At 30.8% G+C, this 21,933-nt stretch overlaps 1 protein-coding gene across 2 annotated transcripts in view; it reads left to right on the top strand.

The window, feature by feature from the left end:
• The window catches only part of LOC143190427 (very long chain fatty acid elongase 7), an 80,305-nt gene extending 59,400 nt beyond the window's left edge, over window positions 1–20,905 (top strand). For both annotated transcript variants that reach the window (XM_076394692.1, XM_076394693.1), the window contains exons 3-7: window positions 12,803–12,993; window positions 14,061–14,141; window positions 16,558–16,720; window positions 16,783–16,919; window positions 20,332–20,905. In XM_076394692.1, the coding sequence (XP_076250807.1) occupies window positions 12,803–12,993; window positions 14,061–14,141; window positions 16,558–16,720; window positions 16,783–16,919; window positions 20,332–20,589 (830 nt within the window). In that variant the 3' untranslated portion in view covers window positions 20,590–20,905. The remainder of the gene's footprint in view (window positions 1–12,802; window positions 12,994–14,060; window positions 14,142–16,557; window positions 16,721–16,782; window positions 16,920–20,331) is intronic.
• The last annotated feature ends 1,028 nt before the right edge of the window (window positions 20,906–21,933 follow it).

Genomic DNA, 21,933 nt, shown 5'->3' with positions numbered 1-21,933 from the left:
AAATTAAAGATATTTAATGAAGGTTATTGCCCAAGTTAGAAAAGGCAAAATAGAAAAGCAGATGAAAAAACACACTTCATGTGTCATAATACTTTATATATCGAATTGATAAGCACTTTATTATTACACATAATATTTTCAAGGTGTATTAAAACATTCAAAGCTATAGCTTATTTACTATATAAATATTTGTTATGTTATAACGAATCCAATAGTGAACGAAACCTTGAAATGTTTTGCAAAACTAATATAATAAAAATATATTACACTGTTTATACCATAATACATTAATTATGATTACGATCAAGAGTTTTAAGAGAATATATATAGCATGTAATTATTTTTTAGTAAATATTTCAATAGGAGAAAAATGTAGGGTGGAGTCTTCCAGATTTCTAAAATTCTTATCGTAATTTAAAAAGTTTATTCATGTCCTATTCACCATAAAGCTAAACAAATGTAAGAATAAATAAAAATTGTAAAAATCTCTCGACTATATAGTACCTATGAAAAAGAGAATTTTAATAGAATAAAAATGTTACTATATTAGATCATCTAATAAGTATAATTCAATATTTAGTAGGTTGACTTAAATTCAGGACTAGTGTTTTATAGCAACATTTTAGTTTTGTCAACTGCCATGATATAATACATATGTTGAAAAGCCGCAGTCCTAACACAAAAATGGTGCTAGTTTACGGCAATCACCACTTTTTTAGTTAGTACTAATCCTCAAAAGAAAGCTGTTAAAATTTAATGATATTCTTCTAATAAATTTGTGACACTACCTTTGTTATTTTCAAAACAATGGATAAAAACTATTTCATGTTTTAATTTTACACTGTTTCTTGAAGGAAAAAAATACCGTTCACGTGAAGCAATGGTCTGAAAATTGTTATAAAGACTCCGTTTTAACAGAAACAACGATAAAACGATGGTTTGCTGACTTCAAACGTGGTCGTAGAGACACCGATGATGCAGAACGCAGTGGATGTCCATATAAGGTTAGACCAGAAATCATCAAAAAAATCCACAAAATCGTATTGAATGATCTAAAAGTGAAGTTGCATGAGTTAGCTAACCTAGTAAAGATATTAAAAGAACGTGTTGGATTTATATTGCATAAGCAGTTGACTATGAGAAGGCTCTTTTCAAAGGTGGTGCGGTGTTAGCTCGCTGTTGTCCAATGGCAAAACTACATGAATTGAACTTAGAATTGATTCCACATCCCCCATATTCACCTGATTTGGCTCTTAGCCACTTCACATGCGTCAAAAAAATGCTTCCTGTTAAGAAATTTCGCTTGAATGAAAGGTTAGAGCAGCGCTGGAATGACCGTGTAGCTCTTGATCGAGATTACGTTGATGAGTAAAGCCTATTTTAAGAGTCTTCAAGCCTTGTTGCCAAACTTTGACGAAAACTTGTGCTTCGCAGTTTTATTATTGGCGTTCAAGTAATTCTATTTCAAAAGTTTGGAGTCAATTGTCAATAGTGAAATAAGTTTACACGTATCATATTAGCTACTGCAACTTAATTTATTAATTATTAATATAATTATATATTAATAATAATAATAATATAATTAATTAATTCTTATAATAAACTAAATTTATTTCAGGTGCTTATTTAATATAAAATGGAGCACTAAATAAATTGGTACGCTTTTCTAAGCAGTTGTTTTAACAACAACAGTAATAAGATGATATATCGATGCTTTCTTTATATTGTTACAGATTTATTCATATCTGCTGGTTCCTCTTCTTAAATTTTAGGAGAATTTAATGTGATATCGGGGTATATAGTTCGGCTAGATGTTATATTCAGGCTAAAGCTATATCAAATATTTCTACCTTTTGCTCATTTTTTATAGAAATTCTTATAGAAAGTATGTATGTTTTTCTAGATAGATTTTTGGACTTGATGATGCTATACCATAAATCAATCTGAAAGCTTTCCAATTAGTAGTTCTGCCAATACAGTTAATATAGCTAAGCAGAATTGTATAGGGAAATAAAGAAATTTTTTAAAACATTTTTCATTTTCGTTTCCAGAATGATTCATTAAATTTAATTTTAGGAAATATCAATATTAAAAAATGCGATAGTAGTGGATTTTTCTATGTAAAATGACCATCAGTAATCTACTACAATGTCGCTATCTCTTTTATTTGTGTTGTTATTATTTATATTATATATTCTTATATCTCTAGTACACAAGTTTTCTTAGAGAAAACTTAAAATAGAAGGGAAATTAGACATAATGGAAAATAATGAAATATACTTAGTGGAAAAGGAAGTAGACTTTCAGGCTCATTAGACAACAAGCGCCACAATTTGTTGTTCGATTTTTAGGGTTTGTAATCTATTTAAAGAAGCAGTAGTTTTTAAATAGATTCCGAAACTTCTGGAAAGGAAAACCATGTCCCATTTATTTACTTTCTCTACTGTAGTCACGAAACATACAAAAATGCACAACGTACTCTTATTTATGTCATGTATATAGAAAATATGTATAAGAAAATGGCAAAATAAATTATTAAACACGACTATCGACTGTTTAGTAATTGACTACTTTTTACTGTCGACTGCTTCAGTCGCTATTTTTGGTTGGACTTATTTTACTACTTTTTACCAGTGACTGTTTCAGTCGACTGTTATCAGTCGCCATTTTAGGTTCGACTGATTTTTTACTGTTTACTATCGACTGTTTGTATTACTGTTTCAGTCGTGTACTTTTAGTTACTATTTTTGCTTCTACTAATTTCGTTCGACTGATTTTTAACGTTCTCGCTCTGAGGAGCTAGCCACGACCTTGATAAAAATGTATCCAATTTTGCTTACCTAGATTTATATGCAATATATATAATTTTATGATTTTTTGGTAGTTGTAAATGGCAATATATTGTATATCAATAGAGCAGCATTTTGGAACGATATTTTTCAAGATTTTTAATGTAATAGGGTAAAAAGTTTAAAATTGTGCATGATAAATAGTAAAATACTTTGGACTGTTTTTATGGCAATAATAGGTAATATTTCGATTACTCTTTCAATTTTTGTTAAAACATATTTCCATTCAATAGTAAATAAAGCATGTACTTTATCTAAAAACTCTAGTAGTTTTTGTGCGATAAATTTTAATTATGCAATAAATTGGTTGTTTTTCTATAATTAGGTATATGTTTAAGTTCTATTGCACTGTCTATATTTATTATAGTATATTATTTCAAAATAGCAATTAACATATTAAAATACAATAAAACAGTCGTGGGGTATTATTTCATTGCATAGAAAAATTCCATTCTTTTTTACAGATATCTGCAGAATATTCAAATATAAAAGTAATTCTACTTCGTTTAAAATGAAATTATAATTGCATGTTAATAGTATTCAGTAATTATTTTTTCCTTTTCTTTTTTATAGTTAGTTCGTGAAGGAACCTCCGTCTCGCTTATACTACCGTTGGAAAATATAACCACATATAAAATTAACTGCCCCAAGCAATTATCTTCATCCTTTCTCTATCACAATTTATACAGGAAAGGATTCGTACATCATTGACTGACATCACGAATTTAAAAAAAAAACAGTCGAACCGTACATTTGATTGAAAATAGTAATTACTATTTTCTAGTTTTTTGTTTCAGTTATCACTATTTTTTTGACTATTCACTGTTTCGACTATTTTTCGACCATCGACTGTCTCGACTCTATTTAGTCGATAGTTCCCAACGCTAATTATTATATATGGAGGCAGCTTACGAACACAAGCTTTTATTAAAATTATTGAAAATATTTTTTATGAATATTTTTTTTTTCGTTTTGGCCATAAATTACCAAAACAAAACGCAGTATTTTTTAAGTTTGTATAAACTTTTTTAAATTCCTTTGATAATGTGTTATTTACTTACGTATATTTACAATAACATTAGACATATATAGACAAACAAAGATGGCCTTAATAAGATACCGATATATATTTGCTCGTATGAATGCCAAATCCCAAATATAGTATTTCAAATAATAGCAATAGTATTCCGAAATCAGAAATACACTTCAATAGCGTAAATATATTCAGAATCAATATTTAATTAAGAAATTTGATTTTATAATTAACTAAAAACTTCAAGTAGTTCCATCTTGTACATTAATTTGCTTCGTGGTCATTATATTAATTAATATTCATTTAAATATCGGGTATATCGTAATTTATTCGCTAACAAACTATTTTTAACTTAGACGAATTTTCCTGAATGAAATTGTCTCGTAATTTTTAGGAAAATAATTCGTTCGGAATTATTTTCACCTAAACCTAAAATTATGAGGTTTGGTAAAAAAGAATTAATTAGTGTGTGTGTTATGTAGAATATCAAGTGAAGCAACTTTTGTTATTGTGAAAATAATGGATAAAAATTGGTTTTTGAAGGAAAAAATACAGTTGAAGCAAAAATTTGGCTTGATGCCAAGTTTCCGGACACTGTCCCAGGAAAATCAAACATCAAGGATTGGTATGATAAATTTAGTCGTGATGAAATGAGCACCGAAGACGGTGAACGCAGTGGGCGTCCAAAAGAGGACGAAACCATTTAAAAAATCCACAAAATAATTTCGAATTGCCGTAAATTGAAATTGAATGAAATAGTAGACATTCTAAAGATATAATCTCAACGTGTATATCATATTATTCGCGAATATTTGTGTATGAGAAAGCTCTGTGCAAAGTGGGTGCTGCACGAGCTCACTTTTTACCAAAAACAACGACGAGTTAATGATTCGGAGCAGTGTTTGAAGATGATCAAGCGTATTAAACCCGAGCTTTTGCATCGATATGTGACAATGGATGAAACATGGCTCCATCATTTCAGTTCGAAGTCCAATCGACAGTCATCCGAGTGGCCTGTACAAAATGAACCCGCTCCAAAGCCTGGGAATAACAGTCTGCTGGCAAGGTTATGACGTCTGTATTTTGGGATGCTCATGGAATAATTTTCATTGAATATCTCGAAAAAGGAAGGACCATCAGCAGCGACTATTAGATAGCGTTATTGCACCGTTTGAAGCACGAAATAGCCGAAAAATGACCGCATTTGAAGAGAAAGAATGTGCTGCTCTTTGAAGACAATGCACCGTGTCACAAGTTAGTGAAAACTATGGCAAAATCCATGAATTGGGCTACGAATTGCTTCCTCATACCCCGTATTCTCCAGATCTGACCACCAGCCGCTATTTCCTGTTCTCAGATCTCAAAATAGTGCCCGCTGGGAAGAAATTTTCGTTGAATGAATCGCCGAAACTGAAGCGTATTTTGAAGCAAAGGACAAATCGTACTATAAAAATGGTATTGAAAAATTGGATGGTTGCTATAATCAGTGTGTCACTCTTGAAGGGAATTATGTTGAATAAAAAAACTAATTTTGCCAAAAAAATTTGTTTTACTCTGGTAGGCCGGGGACTTTTCAATTGAGCTATTACTGATCGGTAATCAGAGCATTGATAAATAATAGCACTGTATTGAAAATATCAATAACAGACACTTACAATGGTGGTCAATAACACTGAGGGACAATCATAGCAGGCAAGTGTAATAGACAACAAATAACATACAACAGAGGCAACACGCAAGAAGCAGACACAAGAGAGCCTGCTACTAAAGTTAGTAAGCCACGTTAGTGTAAAGCCAAAGTCTCAAATAAATAAAGCTCTTCTTCTTGTGCACTCACATTTCTCCTAATTTCAACTATGATGAACAAACAATCTAGATACGTTGCTATTAAAAACCGTCACCAGAAGAAACCACTTTCGGTGGGGTTTATATATGTTTAAAATTGTCAGTAAATTAATAACGTCACATTTTAGCCAGAATTTCTCGTTTATAAGTAAAGTTTAATATATACTTTGTAGTTGCGACTATAAAATTATTGTTAGTCTACAATAAATTATTATAGTACAGTAGAAAACAATTACAGTAAAAACAAAAACAGTAAAGAGAAGACTTGGACACTCCGTGGACAAACTCAACATTTGATGAAACTCAGTAAATCACAGAAAGCTCAACATAATAAAAATGGTAGTGATTTTGAGTGTCCCTCCTTCACAAATAAACGTTTAGAAAGTTCTAATGTACCTTGGATATGTTCATATTCTTATTAATATCATATCTAACAGTCCTAAGAAAAGGGTGACAAATCGCACAATTAAAAAATAAACGATAATCCCCCCTGGTTCACTTCACGTTATGGTTCTAACCTTATTAAACATAAATGACTCAAATATAAAAAAGATCTAAAATATTAAATTACCAGATGGAAAAGTACGCACCATAAATATTTTAAACCATTTATGATTTCCTCGAATGGTCTTTGTCTTTGTGCTTAAAGAAGAATAAATTATTAAGGAAATATGAATAAATTAGACTGTCTTATACTCTCGTACAAACAAAAATATTTTGTTTAACAGTTTTTTGATTGGTCCGCAACGATGGACATTAGAAAAGAGAGAATAATTTATATTTTTTGGTTTATCTTTGGTAAAATGGACGCGCAATCCGTGTGTCTGAAATTCTAAATGGTTATGTTTATGATTATAGTACTGCAACAGCCATAAGAAGCTTCATTTTTAGTTCAACAATATACCATATACTAACACGATAAAATCATGGAAATAACTAGGACTGACCATCACATAAGTGCTGTTTCTTACGCCTAGTAGCTAACCGTTGTTTCTAGTTTCTATTCATTCTTTCTAAATATGCTAAGAGCTGTTTAGATGTTGTGACGTAATTCTTATGTTTTTGGGTGTTTCTTGAGAATTTGATTAACTAAGTTACACCAGTTATTACATTAAAATAAAAGCCATTAACGATACATATTTTTGTTTCTAATATACATTTACTAACACCCACTTAAGCCTTTTTCCTTAACAGTGAGGCTTCTTTTTGTACATTTTCGCTTGTGGGAAGAATTTGGAAGGACTATAAAGCGTTCAACATCAACGTTAGTCTGATATTATTTCTTGATATCTTTTCTCCATCTCTTTCTTTCGTCTCTTTCTTCTCTCTTGTTCTCTTTTTCTTCGTCTCTTTAACTTCCCTATGAAAATGCTTGCTTTCCTTGCCACTGACTTCCAAATTTTCCGGAAATTAGTCGAGGTCGAAATGGAGAAAATATACATTTAGACTCATTAGGCAAACTAAAGCTTGAATTGCTTATACCACACCTTTGACGATTTGTCTATAGTTAGGGTCTCAATATCAATATGTATATCTGTAAATGCACTAATCAAATTATATTTATGTGAAATCTGACTGAAACTTAATTTAAAATAATATGAAATATTTTGATAGTAATAGAAAAAGTCCTTCTTAAAAATTCCTCAATAATATAATAATTTTGAGGAAAATATTAACGTCCTGGTTTTCTTTCTATATTATATTCGTTTTCAGCCTAGCGGAATAAACAGAATTCAGTTACAAATACTCTAAATACTAAAATACTATACTAATATACTAAAATTAAATAAAAAATAACGAATGGCTTTTACAGAACCTCTTATAATTGGTTATTATAAATATTAATTGCTATTATTTGTATATATGTATAGCATTATTGAGTAAATTCTGTACATTTTAAACGTATCAAATAAGTTTTCCGTATCTGCCTATGTGGCGACTGCACGATGTTGATTTTAAGACTCACTTTTCAAGGTTTGATAATAAAGAACAACCCCAAATAAAACATAATTACTTGTGACTTCAATTTATAAGATAAAGTACTAACGTGAGAAAATATTTTCTTGTAGAGTAAAACTATTTTTTTCATAAATAATATTTTAAAAATCAAAATACACAGTTTAAATATGCCCAAGGAGTGTTAGTGATTTATAAAACAAAATCTTAAATAATAAGCTTCCTGTCATAGTTACGTTTGCATTATGACAGGAAGCTTTTCTATGAGAAAAACGAAATAAAATAGAACCATATTTCTTTATTAGTTGAGTGTAAATCTTAATTGAATTCAATCAAATTATTAAAAAATTAAACAAGTAAACGTTAAATATCTGAAGGAATTTATTTCTTTTCTGTAAAAAATTATATATTATTATATATACTATTTATATATATATATATATATATATATTTATATATATATATATATATATATATATATATATATATATATATATATATATTAAAGTATATAGTAAAGTACTAGTTTAAAGTACTAACGTGAGAAAATATTTTCTTGGAGAGCAAAATTATTTTTTTCATAAATAATATTTTAAAAATCAAAATATACAGTGTAAATATATCCAAGGAGTGTTAGTGATTTATAAAACAAAATCTTAAATAATAAGCTTCCTGTCATAGTTACGTTTGCATTATGACAGGAAGCTTTTCTATGAGAAAAACGAAATAAAATAGAACCATATTTCTTTATTAGTTGAGTGTAAATCTTAATTGAATTCAATCAAATTATTAAAAAATTAAACAAGTAAACGTTAAATATCTGAAGGAATTTATTTCTTTTCTGTAAAAAATTATATATTATTATATATACTATTTATTAATTATATACTATTTATATATATATATATATATATATATATATAGCAAACACAACAAAATGTTTTATAATGCCTTGTAGCTACTATAGGTAAACAGTTAAGATTGAAATGGTATACCCTGTCTTATATTTATAGTACAGTATTTGTTGGTCATTTGATAGTTTGCGCAACAGTAAAATATGTCAGAAGTGAAACGGCAATAGAAAATGTGTAATATGCGTATAGATTTAACGTTTACCATAAGGTGAAATCACTGTAATTTTAGCTTATCAAAATAACTATATTAAAAGTCAACGAATGAAATTTGGTTTCTAATAATTAGTGTCTATTTCAAAGAAATCCATTAGTAATGTTGTAGTTATTAGTGATATTGTATATACTATAGTGAATATTATATAAATATATATATATATATATATATATATATATATATATATATATATATATATATATATATTCGTTCTTATCAATCGTATCAATCTGAATTATTGTTAAATTTTTGTTTTGTACATACTTTTGGATATAAATAATAAAGTCTAGTCGTAGCTTCGCACACAAAACAATCAGCTTCTACGTACCATTAAGTAAAATTTAAATATAATTGCAATAGTGGAATAACAAAATTTTGTTTGCAATTTTACCACATATGTATTTAATTCTTAGCCATCTTTAACAGTAAATTTTTCATGTGGAAAATCCATTTGAAGCGGAGTGTTAAGAAAGTTAACTATGTTATTTTCTTCTGTTGAGGATATTTCAGACCGGTACGTATTAAATACTTTTATTGAGTGTTCAGAGAAATCTTTAGCTTTATTTTTATCATTCCTAGCAGTAAAACAAACTATTGTTAAAGAAATCAATGATAAAATAGCCCCTGGTTTGGACTTTATTAACGGATTTACTTTCCTAGCCCTTGAAAAATGGCTCATATCATCATGATTCTTAATACAGGAAAAAATAGAAGACGCCTCTTCTTAACGTCGTATAAGCCTCTAACCTATGACCTCTAAAGACTATACATTAAAAGTCTCAAAATAACCATAGAAAAGAGAAATATTATTCCAGATAATCAATTTGGCTTCCGTAATAAACAAGGAACAAAAAACAAATACATAGATTAGACAATCAGCTCAATATTAAAAATAGATTACTCAAATCCTACCTCACAGACAGACATTTTACTGTGAAATAGGGCGACGAATACACTGACCTACATCCAATATATTCAGGTGTTCTGCATGGCGGCCTTCTTGTTCCACTATTATATCTATTGTATACAGCTGGCCAACCGATTTCAAAAACACTACTTTTGAAACATATGCTGACGATACACCGGTTTTATCCTCACAAGGATTCAATATCAGCCACAAGCAACCTCCAACTTCATCTTAACAATGTTGAATTATGTTTGAAAACATGGCGTATCAGAGAAAATGAGACAAAATCTACCCATATCACATTCACCCTTTGTAGAAGAACTTGTCCCTCAGTAAAAATAAACCATTATAAACTCCCGCAAGCAGATAACGTTAAATATCTGGGAATGCATTTTGATCAACGTTTAACATGGAAAAAACATATAGTGACAAAACGCAAGTGGATTGAACTTAAAGTAAATCAAATGCATTGGATGATAGAGTGTAAATCTACATTATCAATGGATAACAAGGTACTGCTATATAAGTCAATACTTAGGCCCCTTTGGACCTATGGTATAGAACTGTAGGGTACTACTAGCAAATCTAATATTGATATCCTCAAGAGGTTCCAGAATAAGTGTTGTGAGTTATCGTCGATGCCCCATATTTCGTGTCCAACAAACTGCAGATACTGCACGTGCAGGTTGTTAAAGTTCTAAGAGATTAATAAAAAAAACTTGGATGGGACATTTTATCGCACTCGCCATATCCTCCATACCTGACACATTCGACTACCAACTTTTTAAATAGACAGGGTAAAAATAAAGGTAAGGTAAGGTTTAAAAATAACTAGGTTAGTGGTATAGCTCGAAAGAGGCACTGTTTTAAAAACGTAGATAATCAAATGGCCAAAAGTTTTAAAAAATCAATTTGAACTATTCGTTCTATATAATGGATAATTTTTAGTGAAGAAACTGGAGAGGAATCGTCGGAATCAGGATTTCGTACTCAGCATTAACAATCTATAAAATATTTCTAAAATAAAATAAGTAAATAATAATGGTTGTATTAAATAAATAAAAATAACGAAAAACCTTACTTAACCTATCTACTACACATATTTTATTTTCTACTATATACAAACAATTTAGCTAAATACCTACCTAAACCTATTTATCAATTTACAATATTATTTTTATTACTACCAACTGATCACATCACTTTGAAATTGGTGCCCAACCCAAGCGGTTATATTAATTTAGATTTATTTTGTTATTAATTTAGTTTTTTATATATGTCACAAAATTGTATTATTATTTTTGTATTCATTGGATTCGTCACCGATATGACTATTTTTAAATTTTTAGTGAGTTATTTATTTATTTTTTTCGGCTCAATTTTTTTGTTAAAAATATTTTATTTTTCTCTTGTTAGTGTTAGATATTTACTCAACAAATTACGCACTCATTTCATTTAGTATTACAATGTGTAGGTCAAGTAAAGGTATGTACCCGTATGATGAAAAATAGGAATAAAGAAACAATGATTGAAAATAAGGAGCTCTTCAGCCCCTAGGGTCCGCTACCTAGCCTAGATCACTTAACAAATATTCAAATTAACAAATTAACTAAATTAGAAGAACAAAAAGTTATTGTCCACGCCGGGAATCGAACCCGCGACCTCTGTGCGAGAGCTAAACTCTCTAACCATTACACCATAGAAGCAGTTGGCTACAGTATTTCTACGCAGTTTTATACGCTAGAGTTAGTAAAAAAAAACAAACTGAAGGGCTTATTGCCTTTTCAATTTTCCGTCACATCAACTCAGCAATAACATTATATCCATATCTGAGTATTTTAGATAAAAAATATGTGAAAAGTTTGTACGTGCCTTCGAAATTTGAACGAATTAATTGATTTGACTTTTTCAAGTTTATTTGAACCTGAAGTCGTTTAAGCCTTCTTTGTGTATATTTTGCATATTTACTATATTATTAATCTTTATATGCGTCTTGTTAAAAAAATATTTAAATAATATTCCTTTCAATTCTTTGTTTACAAGAATTCACGCAAGTTAAACTCCAATTTACATATATTTACATTCAAATAGTAATGGATTTTCATATAAATTAAAGGTCGCTTTCCTAATGTCAAATATTAATTGAACATAAATACATTATTAAAAATTTATCATGTACATGTTTTTTACATGTGTATGCATAATTGCAGCTTCCTTAAAGTTTACCTTGAACCATATTCGATTTCACGTGCCATATCGAGACATTTTTGAACCGATCAAGAATATATTTTGTTCTTGACGACCTTCTTTTCTTTGTTTACAGTTAAATTTAGTTTAAAGGAAACCCACCCTGAGATATATTTTTAAAAATAAGACTGTTTAAGTATCTGGTTTTAAGGTCGCAATTGATTATATATCGTTAATTTTGATTCATTTAACATTTTAAATTAAATTACACGGGTGATATTATAAGTTTTTGGTCTTAATATGATCTCTTCCTAAGTTGATGTATATAGTTCGAATTTCTTGTGTTGAGAATACTAATATGTCTCAGATCTGTCTGTGTATGTAGTGTTTGTAATTTAGGGTTGTATTTGATTTTATTTACATTGATATCATTTTCATACCACCTATGAGTTAGGGTTCTAGGCGCATTTGTAGTTGTATCCCCTGGAGGCCCCTGGTTGTATCCACCTGATTAACAATTGCATACAAAAAATAATATATTTTAATTTAATTAGAGAACCTATTTACCTGTACCACTTAGTTATTGTGTCCTTCGGTATAGTGTTTTCTTGTAAAAACATTTTGATATTACTATATTTCTCCTTAGTTTATTCTGCTAATACCTGTATACATACTAATATAACTATATCGAGCCAACACTTACTAACTTACAACAGTTACTAACTTTTTGGAATAAATATTCCAATAAATATATAAAGAAATTGTACGAAATAATAATTCATTTTGTATCCATAAAATATTCTGAGTTATAGAAATCATTTAACAAATTTTTTATATCTGATATTAATATTTTTTTTGTCATAGCTTTACTTAATTTATATTTCATGCATTTTTCAGATCCATGGACGAAAGATTGGTTTCTCGTAGGCAGTCTAGGAAAACTAGCTCTCATCCTCTTCGCATACGTTCAGTTTTGTACAAAAATTGGCCCCAGACTGATGAAGGACCGAAAACCATTCCATCTCACAAAGACTATCCAAGTATATGACGTTATACAGGTGTTTCTCAATGGATATTTGGTTCATGAGGTATTACTACGACACAAATATTATATTAGATGTCCTATAATTTACATAAGTTATGAATTAAATAGAAAATATTATTACTTTTTTAATGTTCGTTTTTGTTTGATTAAGAAGTACATAATATATGATAAATGACCTCTGCGGTTTTTCTGGAATATAAACAGTGTTTTGTCGAAAATTTCCATGACTGTTAGGTATAAATGTGGTTGAATTTTGCTGATACAGCGTTGAATCTCTTCCTTTAGTACAACTTTGACTTCAAATGATCCCATGAAACCAAATCAAGCTGCTGAATGAATCTGCTGCTGCAATGATCCTATTTTTAAATTACATAGTTCAATTCCACACAATAGTCTGCATGATGCATTAATTCAATTGTTTTGCGATGTATATGGCATGTGGCGTTTTTTTTAAGAACAAGTCTTCTACTACCTTTTACCATCCAATTTAGAGGGAAATGATTTAATTATACATACTTATCTAGATCCTAAATATGAATTTTAATTAATATCAATAACAATGACAAATAATGAAGTTATTAATGTATGTAAGATGATTTACCTAAAAAGGTCTATCTATTTGTTAAAGTTCAATAGTTCATTCAAATAATTATATTGGCTGTTATATTAATTTGTGATAAAGTTTGTTGTCCGTTAACGTACATTGTATGAAGCACATGCTCAATAGAGGGTCCTGAAATTTCTCATTTTAGTCTACGGTGTCGGATTCATATCGCCGGGCCTTCATCAAAACTATCATAAATGGCATCGATACGAATATTTATTATAGGACAGCCAATGGGTTTAGCATCACCAAGATTTCGTCCGGTCTTCAGGATTCTTCTAATTACCTCACAGGTGATGAAGTTATATCAATATTCCGACCATATTTTATACGAAACCAGGAATATGTTGGATGCGAAGGTTCATCAAGTTCATTATATTTGTACGTGCTCTATTTTACTAATTCTGTACCGTCAGCTTATTTTGTTTCTTGTTAAGTGAAAAATTCAAATCTTATGTAAATTATATAGCTTTTGTAACAACACTGTAGAGTTATTGTTTTATTAGGGCATTAAATGCGGATGGGGTACAACATATAGCTACGCGTGTGAACCTATTGATTATTCTGGTTCGGAGGCTGCTTTAAGAGTAAGTAATTAAAATTGTTGTAGGTGTTTGAAAAATAATCCACATTTGTATAACACATCACTACATAGTATAAAATAAAGTCGCCTTTTCTGTCCCTATATCCTTATGTGCGCTTAAATCTTTAAAACTACGCAACGGATTTTGATGCGGTTTTTTTCAATAGATAGAGTGATTCAAGAGGAAGGTTTATATGTATAATACATGCATAATATACTAAGGCAACATTGCTAATTTTAGAGGTTTCTAACGTGATGTCGTAAATTAACCTATTTTTTTAGGCTTATTTAGCAATTAGCAAAAACGCTGCCTAACCCTACCAGTTAGATCAAATTAATGTACTACAGCATTGTACACCACAAAAAGGTCTACAAAAAAGTCCGCGATGGTATATGCTTATCTTTTAGGGATAAACCACATTAACCATTTTTATTGTTTACTTTTTACGTGAGAAAATGGCTTATTTACGAAGCTATTTTAAGCAATACGGCATTAATCCTTATCGAATTAAGTACCTTAAATACAGTGTGCAATTAATATAGATCAATATGGTTCCTTACAGCATGTAAATTAAACAAATATTTCCGGAGATATTACAAATTTAAAATTTGCGTTTAAAAATGTGTAATGTAATAAAAATTGTATGAATTTAGATATTCCAAAGATAGCAGGAAATCTTCATAGTAAGTATAGGGGAAGAGGAATTGTTTTACTCCAAATTTAATGCGTGCAGGCCAAGGGCAGTAATGAATGAACTAAAAATACTGGATCGATTTTAATCATGTTTTCATTGAGTGACATAGGCATATATATTTTATGCCCGTGCAAAGTCGGAGCGGGCCGCTATGTTTTTATATACAACGTTCATATTTTTTCTGTAGTGTATTTAATTTAGTATCAGCATTGCACCCGTGCGAAGCCGGGGCGGGTCGCTAGTAATGTATAACGACAAAAATGTTAGGTATTTGAATCAACTATAGTTGACAACAATTTATTCAAGCTGCAAAGGTAACAATGAATAATAAGAAATTTAAAACATCAAACAAACATTATGTTAATAAGAAAAAACTAACTGGACTACTCTAACTAGTTAACGAGTTCTCTCTTTGTTTGCTACATCTTTGATAACTACCTTAGTAGACTACCGTTGGAGCACTTTTCTTTGTTTATTGTTGCTAATTCACTCTATGCCCTGGTTGCTCACAACTGATGATTTCAGCTAGACTTCCTTGCGAATTGAAAGTAAAGTGAAACTTTTTTAAAAAGTCTTTCACATGGTTCTTTCTAACTAAACTACTCGACCCTGATGCCACGAATTATCGCGAATATAGAGTTTAGCGAACTTAATTGAAAGACTGAAAGAGTGAAACAGGATTAGAACATCTCGGTTCAGACCAGGTAGCAGTAACAAAAAATGATCAACATGCCGGAGAGACCAAAAACACCACTATAAATCTATAAAAATGCAGATATTATAAAAGTCGTATATTTAAGAATTTAACAAAAATAATTAAAATTTTTCCTTATTTATCTCTCCGACATCTTCAACACAACGATCGTTACACGGAACCCTCTGTTTATAGTCGTGCCGAGCATTCACTCTGGGAACCATCTCAAGCAAACTAACTAATCCAAACATCTTAAGCATCCTAGTGGCCAAGTACCCGATTATTAGAAAGCCCGATAGGAGGTGGATCTGAAATAGTTCTGAAAAAGCAAAAATATTTGCAGAACCTCTGGAAGAAAGACTCCATCTAAACCAAGTGGACAATGTACTACCATTCATCATATCACTAAGCATTTCTATCTGCTCTTAAAATATTATTTAATTAACCTATATTTCGTGTTAAACATGAAGAAACATGTTCTGATCCCAAACTGATAAGGACTGGTATGCCAAAAGAAGTGTGTTTGGGCTAGTGCTCTCTCTTTACATAGGTGAACTCCCCAGAACATTATATTTCACAACTGCCACATTTGCTGTGCCACATGAGCTCAACTGGAAAACTACAATCTGTTCGTGATAAATTGAACGCTGGCTTCATGGCTAGAAAGTATGTTCTTCGTGACTTGTTCTTCATGATGATATACCTAAAGTTGTTCCTCTCGGTTAAACAATACTTAATAAAAGAGTGAATAGACGGCAATGCATCCAGAACACTGGACCAAAAGTAAACTTACATGTCCTATAAGTCACAATATATTTATATCACTAAACACATAATATTGTTAGTTTTATGTGAGAATTAATTTGCACTCAATTGATTTTTTAACGGTAATGAGTGAAATACTTGAGTATACAATGTATATAATATGATAGGAATTTACTTCATTAAAAAATAAAGTAAAAAAATGTGGATAATTTTTTCACTCACCTAGACTTTCTATGAAGAATGATATATTTATACTCAATTTATAGATGAGAAGAGCTGTTTGGCTTTACTACATGATAAAAGTTATAGACCTACTGGACACTGTCTTTTTCGTATTGAGGAAAAAGTATAATCAAGTAACATTTTTGCACATATACCATCATACTCTAATGCCATTTTGTGCTTATATTGGAGTGACGTTCTCGCCAGGTAAATTTGCTGTATTATCCTATCGATTTTATTTGTTATTCAACGTAATTGTTGTGTTTTAGGTGGACATGGGTCATTGTTAGGTTTAGTCAATGCTTTCATTCATGTCATCCTTTATACGTATTATTTCTTAGCCGCATTTGGACCTGAAATTCAAAAATATTTATGGTGGAAAAAATATGTAACCAAACTTCAGCTAGTAAGTATATATTTATATTAAGGAATTGGAAAAAAAGTTTTTTTCACCTATTCTAAGACAAATTTATTTATATAAATTATATACACTAATCAAATATATATCAAAAACCATACATCCATCACTATTATTATTCTCGGAAATATCTAATAAGAAAAAACTACTATTTTGAAGTCAACATTAAGATATTTTTATAAATGACGGTCCCAATGTGCAAAAATCTACTGTCGTCATGATGAAAGATAATGAATACTTATAATGAAGTCTGAGGAATAATTGAAAAAAAAAGAAAAAAATAATGAAAGGAATAAGGAAAAAATAAGAGACCAAGAAAGGTGGCATTGAAAAAGGATCGTACATTAAGAGTCGTAATTGTCGTAACAACTAACAAATCGTGCGAAAAATAGGAATAAGATTTCACAACTTAGGAAACAAAGCAATAAAATAAAGGTGAAGCAAATAACACAAGAGGACACAGGTCAGACAAAGACAAAGGACATGGCGAAGAGTGAGGTAGACGAAAAAAGAAGAAATGAAATGGAAAAAATAGAAAAAATGGGAAAGGAGGAAATGTAACTCGATGTTTAAAAATTATTGATGCTTATTACAAAAATAAGTACAACAGAAATTGTGAAAAATAAGAAAAAGTTGAAAGGATCTAAGATATGAATTCAGCATAATCTGGGTGAAGAAAAAAAAAGTAAAATCAGAACAAGGAAATTGAATAGAGGAAATCATTAATGGAGAGGGATACAAATTATAATAGCCTCACATAGACAGAGATCAAAAGAAAACAGTATAGAGAAGATAATCAAAAACAAAAACAATATAAAGAATAACACAAAGACAGTCAGAGAAAGTAAAGAGAAAATAAAGTCTCAAAGATGTGGAGAATGAGAAACGAACCAAAAATTGTAAAAGGATGAAGAAAATATAGAATATACGAAATATAGCAAATGCAGCAAAAATATAGTAGTAGCAAAGATTTTAATAGAAAACCAATACCAACAAATGACGGAAAAAAAGTAACCTAAGTTACTGGTTAATTCTTATTACTGGTTCTTTAAAGTGTATCTACACCATAAATTTACAACTCTACTGTACCGAAATAGTCGAAACAAAAAGCGGTCGAAAATATGCCTCGTTCCTTAACAGAACAATTGTTTGAACCGATTATGAAACGAATAAACAATTGTATAAATAATTATATATGGAACAAAACTATTGTACAGGCATTGTATAGATTATCCTCTATTTGGACCGTTTTATTTCAAGAAGAAGAGATTTTGATGACTTCTTCTTCTTCTTCTTCTTGACCATGATTATATTTAATCCATACACCGTAGCATAAAAGCTATTTTGAAGAAAGTGAAGATATTCTAACTAGCCCTTCTAATTACAAGGTGCTTGAATCTATTTTGACAAATGGTATCTATAGATGAAAATGGTGCGAATATTTATGTTGTTTCATTAAAAGAAACGGTGATGCTGGTTTGTCATATCCCTATTGGTATCTTAGATTACAACGATTTAAAAATGACGATTTCGATATCAGTAAGAAAAAAAAAACGTTCGAAGACAATGAATTGTAAGACACATTGGAACGAAGGCCCAGCTCAAAGTCTCAAAGAACTTTCAGAGAACTTAGCAATTGATTAATCAACTATTTCCAGGCAGCTTCAGCATTGGGAAAGACCTCAAAAGACTGCCACGTGCATTGACTGTAAAAGACATTTCATACCATTGCAGGGTCATTACCTGCTAGACAAGAAGAAGGAATTTCTTTAACACATTATGGCTGACGATGCATAACTGACGTACTAAAACTGAATAGATCTGTTACTGCAAATATCTCCCAATATCAGTTATACAAATTGAATACTAACTGCCAAAACAACATCATTCTTTAGAAACTATGTGGCAACGTTGCAACAGAAGATGGTAAAAAGTTGTAGAATGATGTGATGAAAACAGTTTTGATTAATATATAACATGTCAATATATAACATGTCAAAGTCGCCTGCCTACCATAGTAAAACACATTTTTTAGCAAAATAATTTTTTTTATCCAACATAATTCCCTTCAAGGGTGATACACTGATTATAGCAACCCTCCAGCTTTTCGATACCGTTTTTGTAGTACGATTTGTTGTTTGGTTCAAAATAGGCCTTTGTTTCGGTGATAACCTCTTCATTGAACGAAAATTTCTACCCAGCGAGCATTCTTTTGTGATCTGAAAACAGGAAATAGTTGCTGGTGGCCAGATCTGGAGAATACGGTAGATGAGGAAGAAATTCGAAACCCAATTTATGGATTTTTGCCATCGTTTTCACACTTGTCACACGGTCCATTTTCTTGGTGAAGCAGCACTTTCTTTTTCTTCAAATGCTGCCGTTTTTCGGCGATTTTCGGCCCAATAACGCTATGTAATAGTCGTTGTTGATGGTCCTTCATTTTTCAAGGTAGTCAATGAAAATTATTCCATGCACATCTTAAAATATAGAAGTCATAACCTTGCCAGCCGACTGTTGCGTTTTTCCAAGCTTTTTAGCTTTTAGCGAGTTCATCGTGTGCAGTCCACTCGGATGACTCCCCATTGGACTTCGGAGTGAAATGATGGAGCCATGTTTCATCGTTCATTTCATTGTCACATATCGACGCAAAAACTCGTGTCAATTACGATTGATCAGCTTTAAACATTGCTCCGAATCATCAACTCGTCGTTGTTTTTGGTTAAAAGTGAGTTCGCGCGACACCCACTTTGAACTTAGCTTTCTCATACGCAAATATTAGTGAATAATATGATGTACACGTTCAGTTGATATCTTGAATGTCTGCTATTTCATTCAATTTCAATTTACAGGCATTCAAAATAATTTAGTGGATTTTTTAAATGTTCTTGTCAGTAACTACATCTTTTGGGCGTCCACTGCATTCACCGTCTTCGGTGTTCATTTCACCACGTCAAAACGTAGAATATCAATACTGGATGGTTGATTTTGCTAGGGCAGCGTCCGGAAACTCGGCAACAAGCCAAGCTTTTGCTTCAACTGTATTTTTTCGTATCAACACGCCAAATCCATTTTTATCCATTTTTTCACAATAACAAATGTTGCTTGACTCAAAATGTTATAATTCACAAACTAATGATCCGACAGCTGTCAAATTTATACACGCATTTTTTGAGGGTCAATATTAACTAAAAACAGATGAATTTAATTCTAATAGCGCCATCAATATGTCAGGCCGGGGAGTTTCCAATTGACCTGTTATTCGTAAAAATATTCACCACTAAATTCCTTTTTAAAGTTAAAAATGATCAGAATACAAGCAATCATCTAACACTATATTAAAATTACTATTTTAATTTGTTTATTTTGCGTGATATTTTAATAATATATTTTCATATTTCAGGTTCAATTTGTTATCATCTTTGTACATAACCTTCAAGTAATTCCCCGCGATTGCTCATATCCAAAGATATTCAACATCCTGCTGGTGATACAATCCGGATACTTCATGTACCTCTTCGGTTCGTTCTATGTGAGGGCATACATCGAGAAGAAACCTCAAACTACCATAATTAAAGACACCACCATGAAGGAGGCCCCACCAAAATTAAATGGTACAATGAACGGATACATGAACGGCGATGCGAAGAAGGCCTTGTAAATTTAATTAAATATCCTTAATAGTAGGTTATTTCAGTTACCCGTGGTGATAAGTCGATTAAATCGGTTTGGAAATTGTCCATATTCGGATAATAACAGTAGTAATCTGGATTATTTATGTGTATTTAAGGAACTGGACTGTAGTAGGTATCACCATGATATTTTCATACTGTGTTCAGTAAAGGGAATATTGTCTTATAGACATAAAATATATTGAAAGTAAAGAAACTGTTATACGGTTCGTTTATAGTTATCGGTAAGTCTGTAAAATGTAGGTTTAACTGTATTTTTGTATATAAATAAGAATCAAAATTTAAGACGTGTTTTATTATAATTTCATAATTTTCACCTTTTCTAAAAGTACTAGGTTACTAACAGTGCAGAGATACGTATTCGCCGCTATCAAGCTATTCAAATTTTCAAGTCGATGTCCTAGTTTACAATTATATTATCCTTTTTTGTTAATGAAACCAGCTAAAAACCAGTTAAAAATCAGTAAAAAGCCGGTAGACGGTCCGTGGGTTCGAATCCTGCTGGGGCATGGTCGTACATTTATGTTTGTGGCTGTTTAATATTTGTAATTGTCCTAGGTAAAAGTGTAAAATCCGACGAGGAAAATTATCACAGTCACGTCAGTAACCACGTTGGGTAAGACCGGATGTCTTCTGGGATAATTTCTAAGGTGGTGAATTGCCAGATGGTAGGGTTAATACCGAGAACCGTGGTTCGGAGCCCATGTTAAATAGTAGGTCCATTCCAGATAAACCCATAGTTAGTAAAAGGAGACTTTAAAATGTAAAAATATGTAAAAAAGGCTCTAAAAAGGATTATCAACTGCTTATATAGAAAATAATATAGAAAAAATGTTGGTATGTCAGGAATTGACGTATTGTAATAATATTGAAAGTTTGATAGATCATCATCACGATCGTCATCAACACTTTGATTAAGAGGTGTGAGGCGATTTTAAAAATGTGTGAATGTTTCTCGAATAACAAGCTGTTTTATTAAATTCCGTTACTTTTGGTAACTAAGGGATAGCAGAGACCGAGCAAATAACTGGATAACAATAAACCTCCTCCAAGAAACATTGGTACGTCCACATGGGCTGAAAAGTCTCGCGCGCAACAAAGAAAACGCGTTATTTTTTATTCAAAATTAGCTTTATTGATGATACATGATGAGCCACACAATCATTCCACTGCCGCTCTAACATTTCAATACTATTTTTGTAGAACGATTTATGTTTTTTTTATTAGTTTCAGCGATAACCTCTTCATCCGAACCAAATTTCTTATCGATGCACTCCTTTTAGGTCTTCGAACAGCCAGTAGTCGTTGGAAGC

The sequence above is a fragment of the Rhynchophorus ferrugineus genome, unplaced genomic scaffold, assembly GCF_030347505.1.
Source record: "Rhynchophorus ferrugineus isolate W39M unplaced genomic scaffold, kcgeb_rfMv2 rfM2, whole genome shotgun sequence".
Lineage (NCBI taxonomy): Eukaryota > Metazoa > Arthropoda > Insecta > Coleoptera > Curculionidae > Rhynchophorus > Rhynchophorus ferrugineus.
This window is presented reverse-complemented; position numbering and strand designations above follow the sequence as displayed.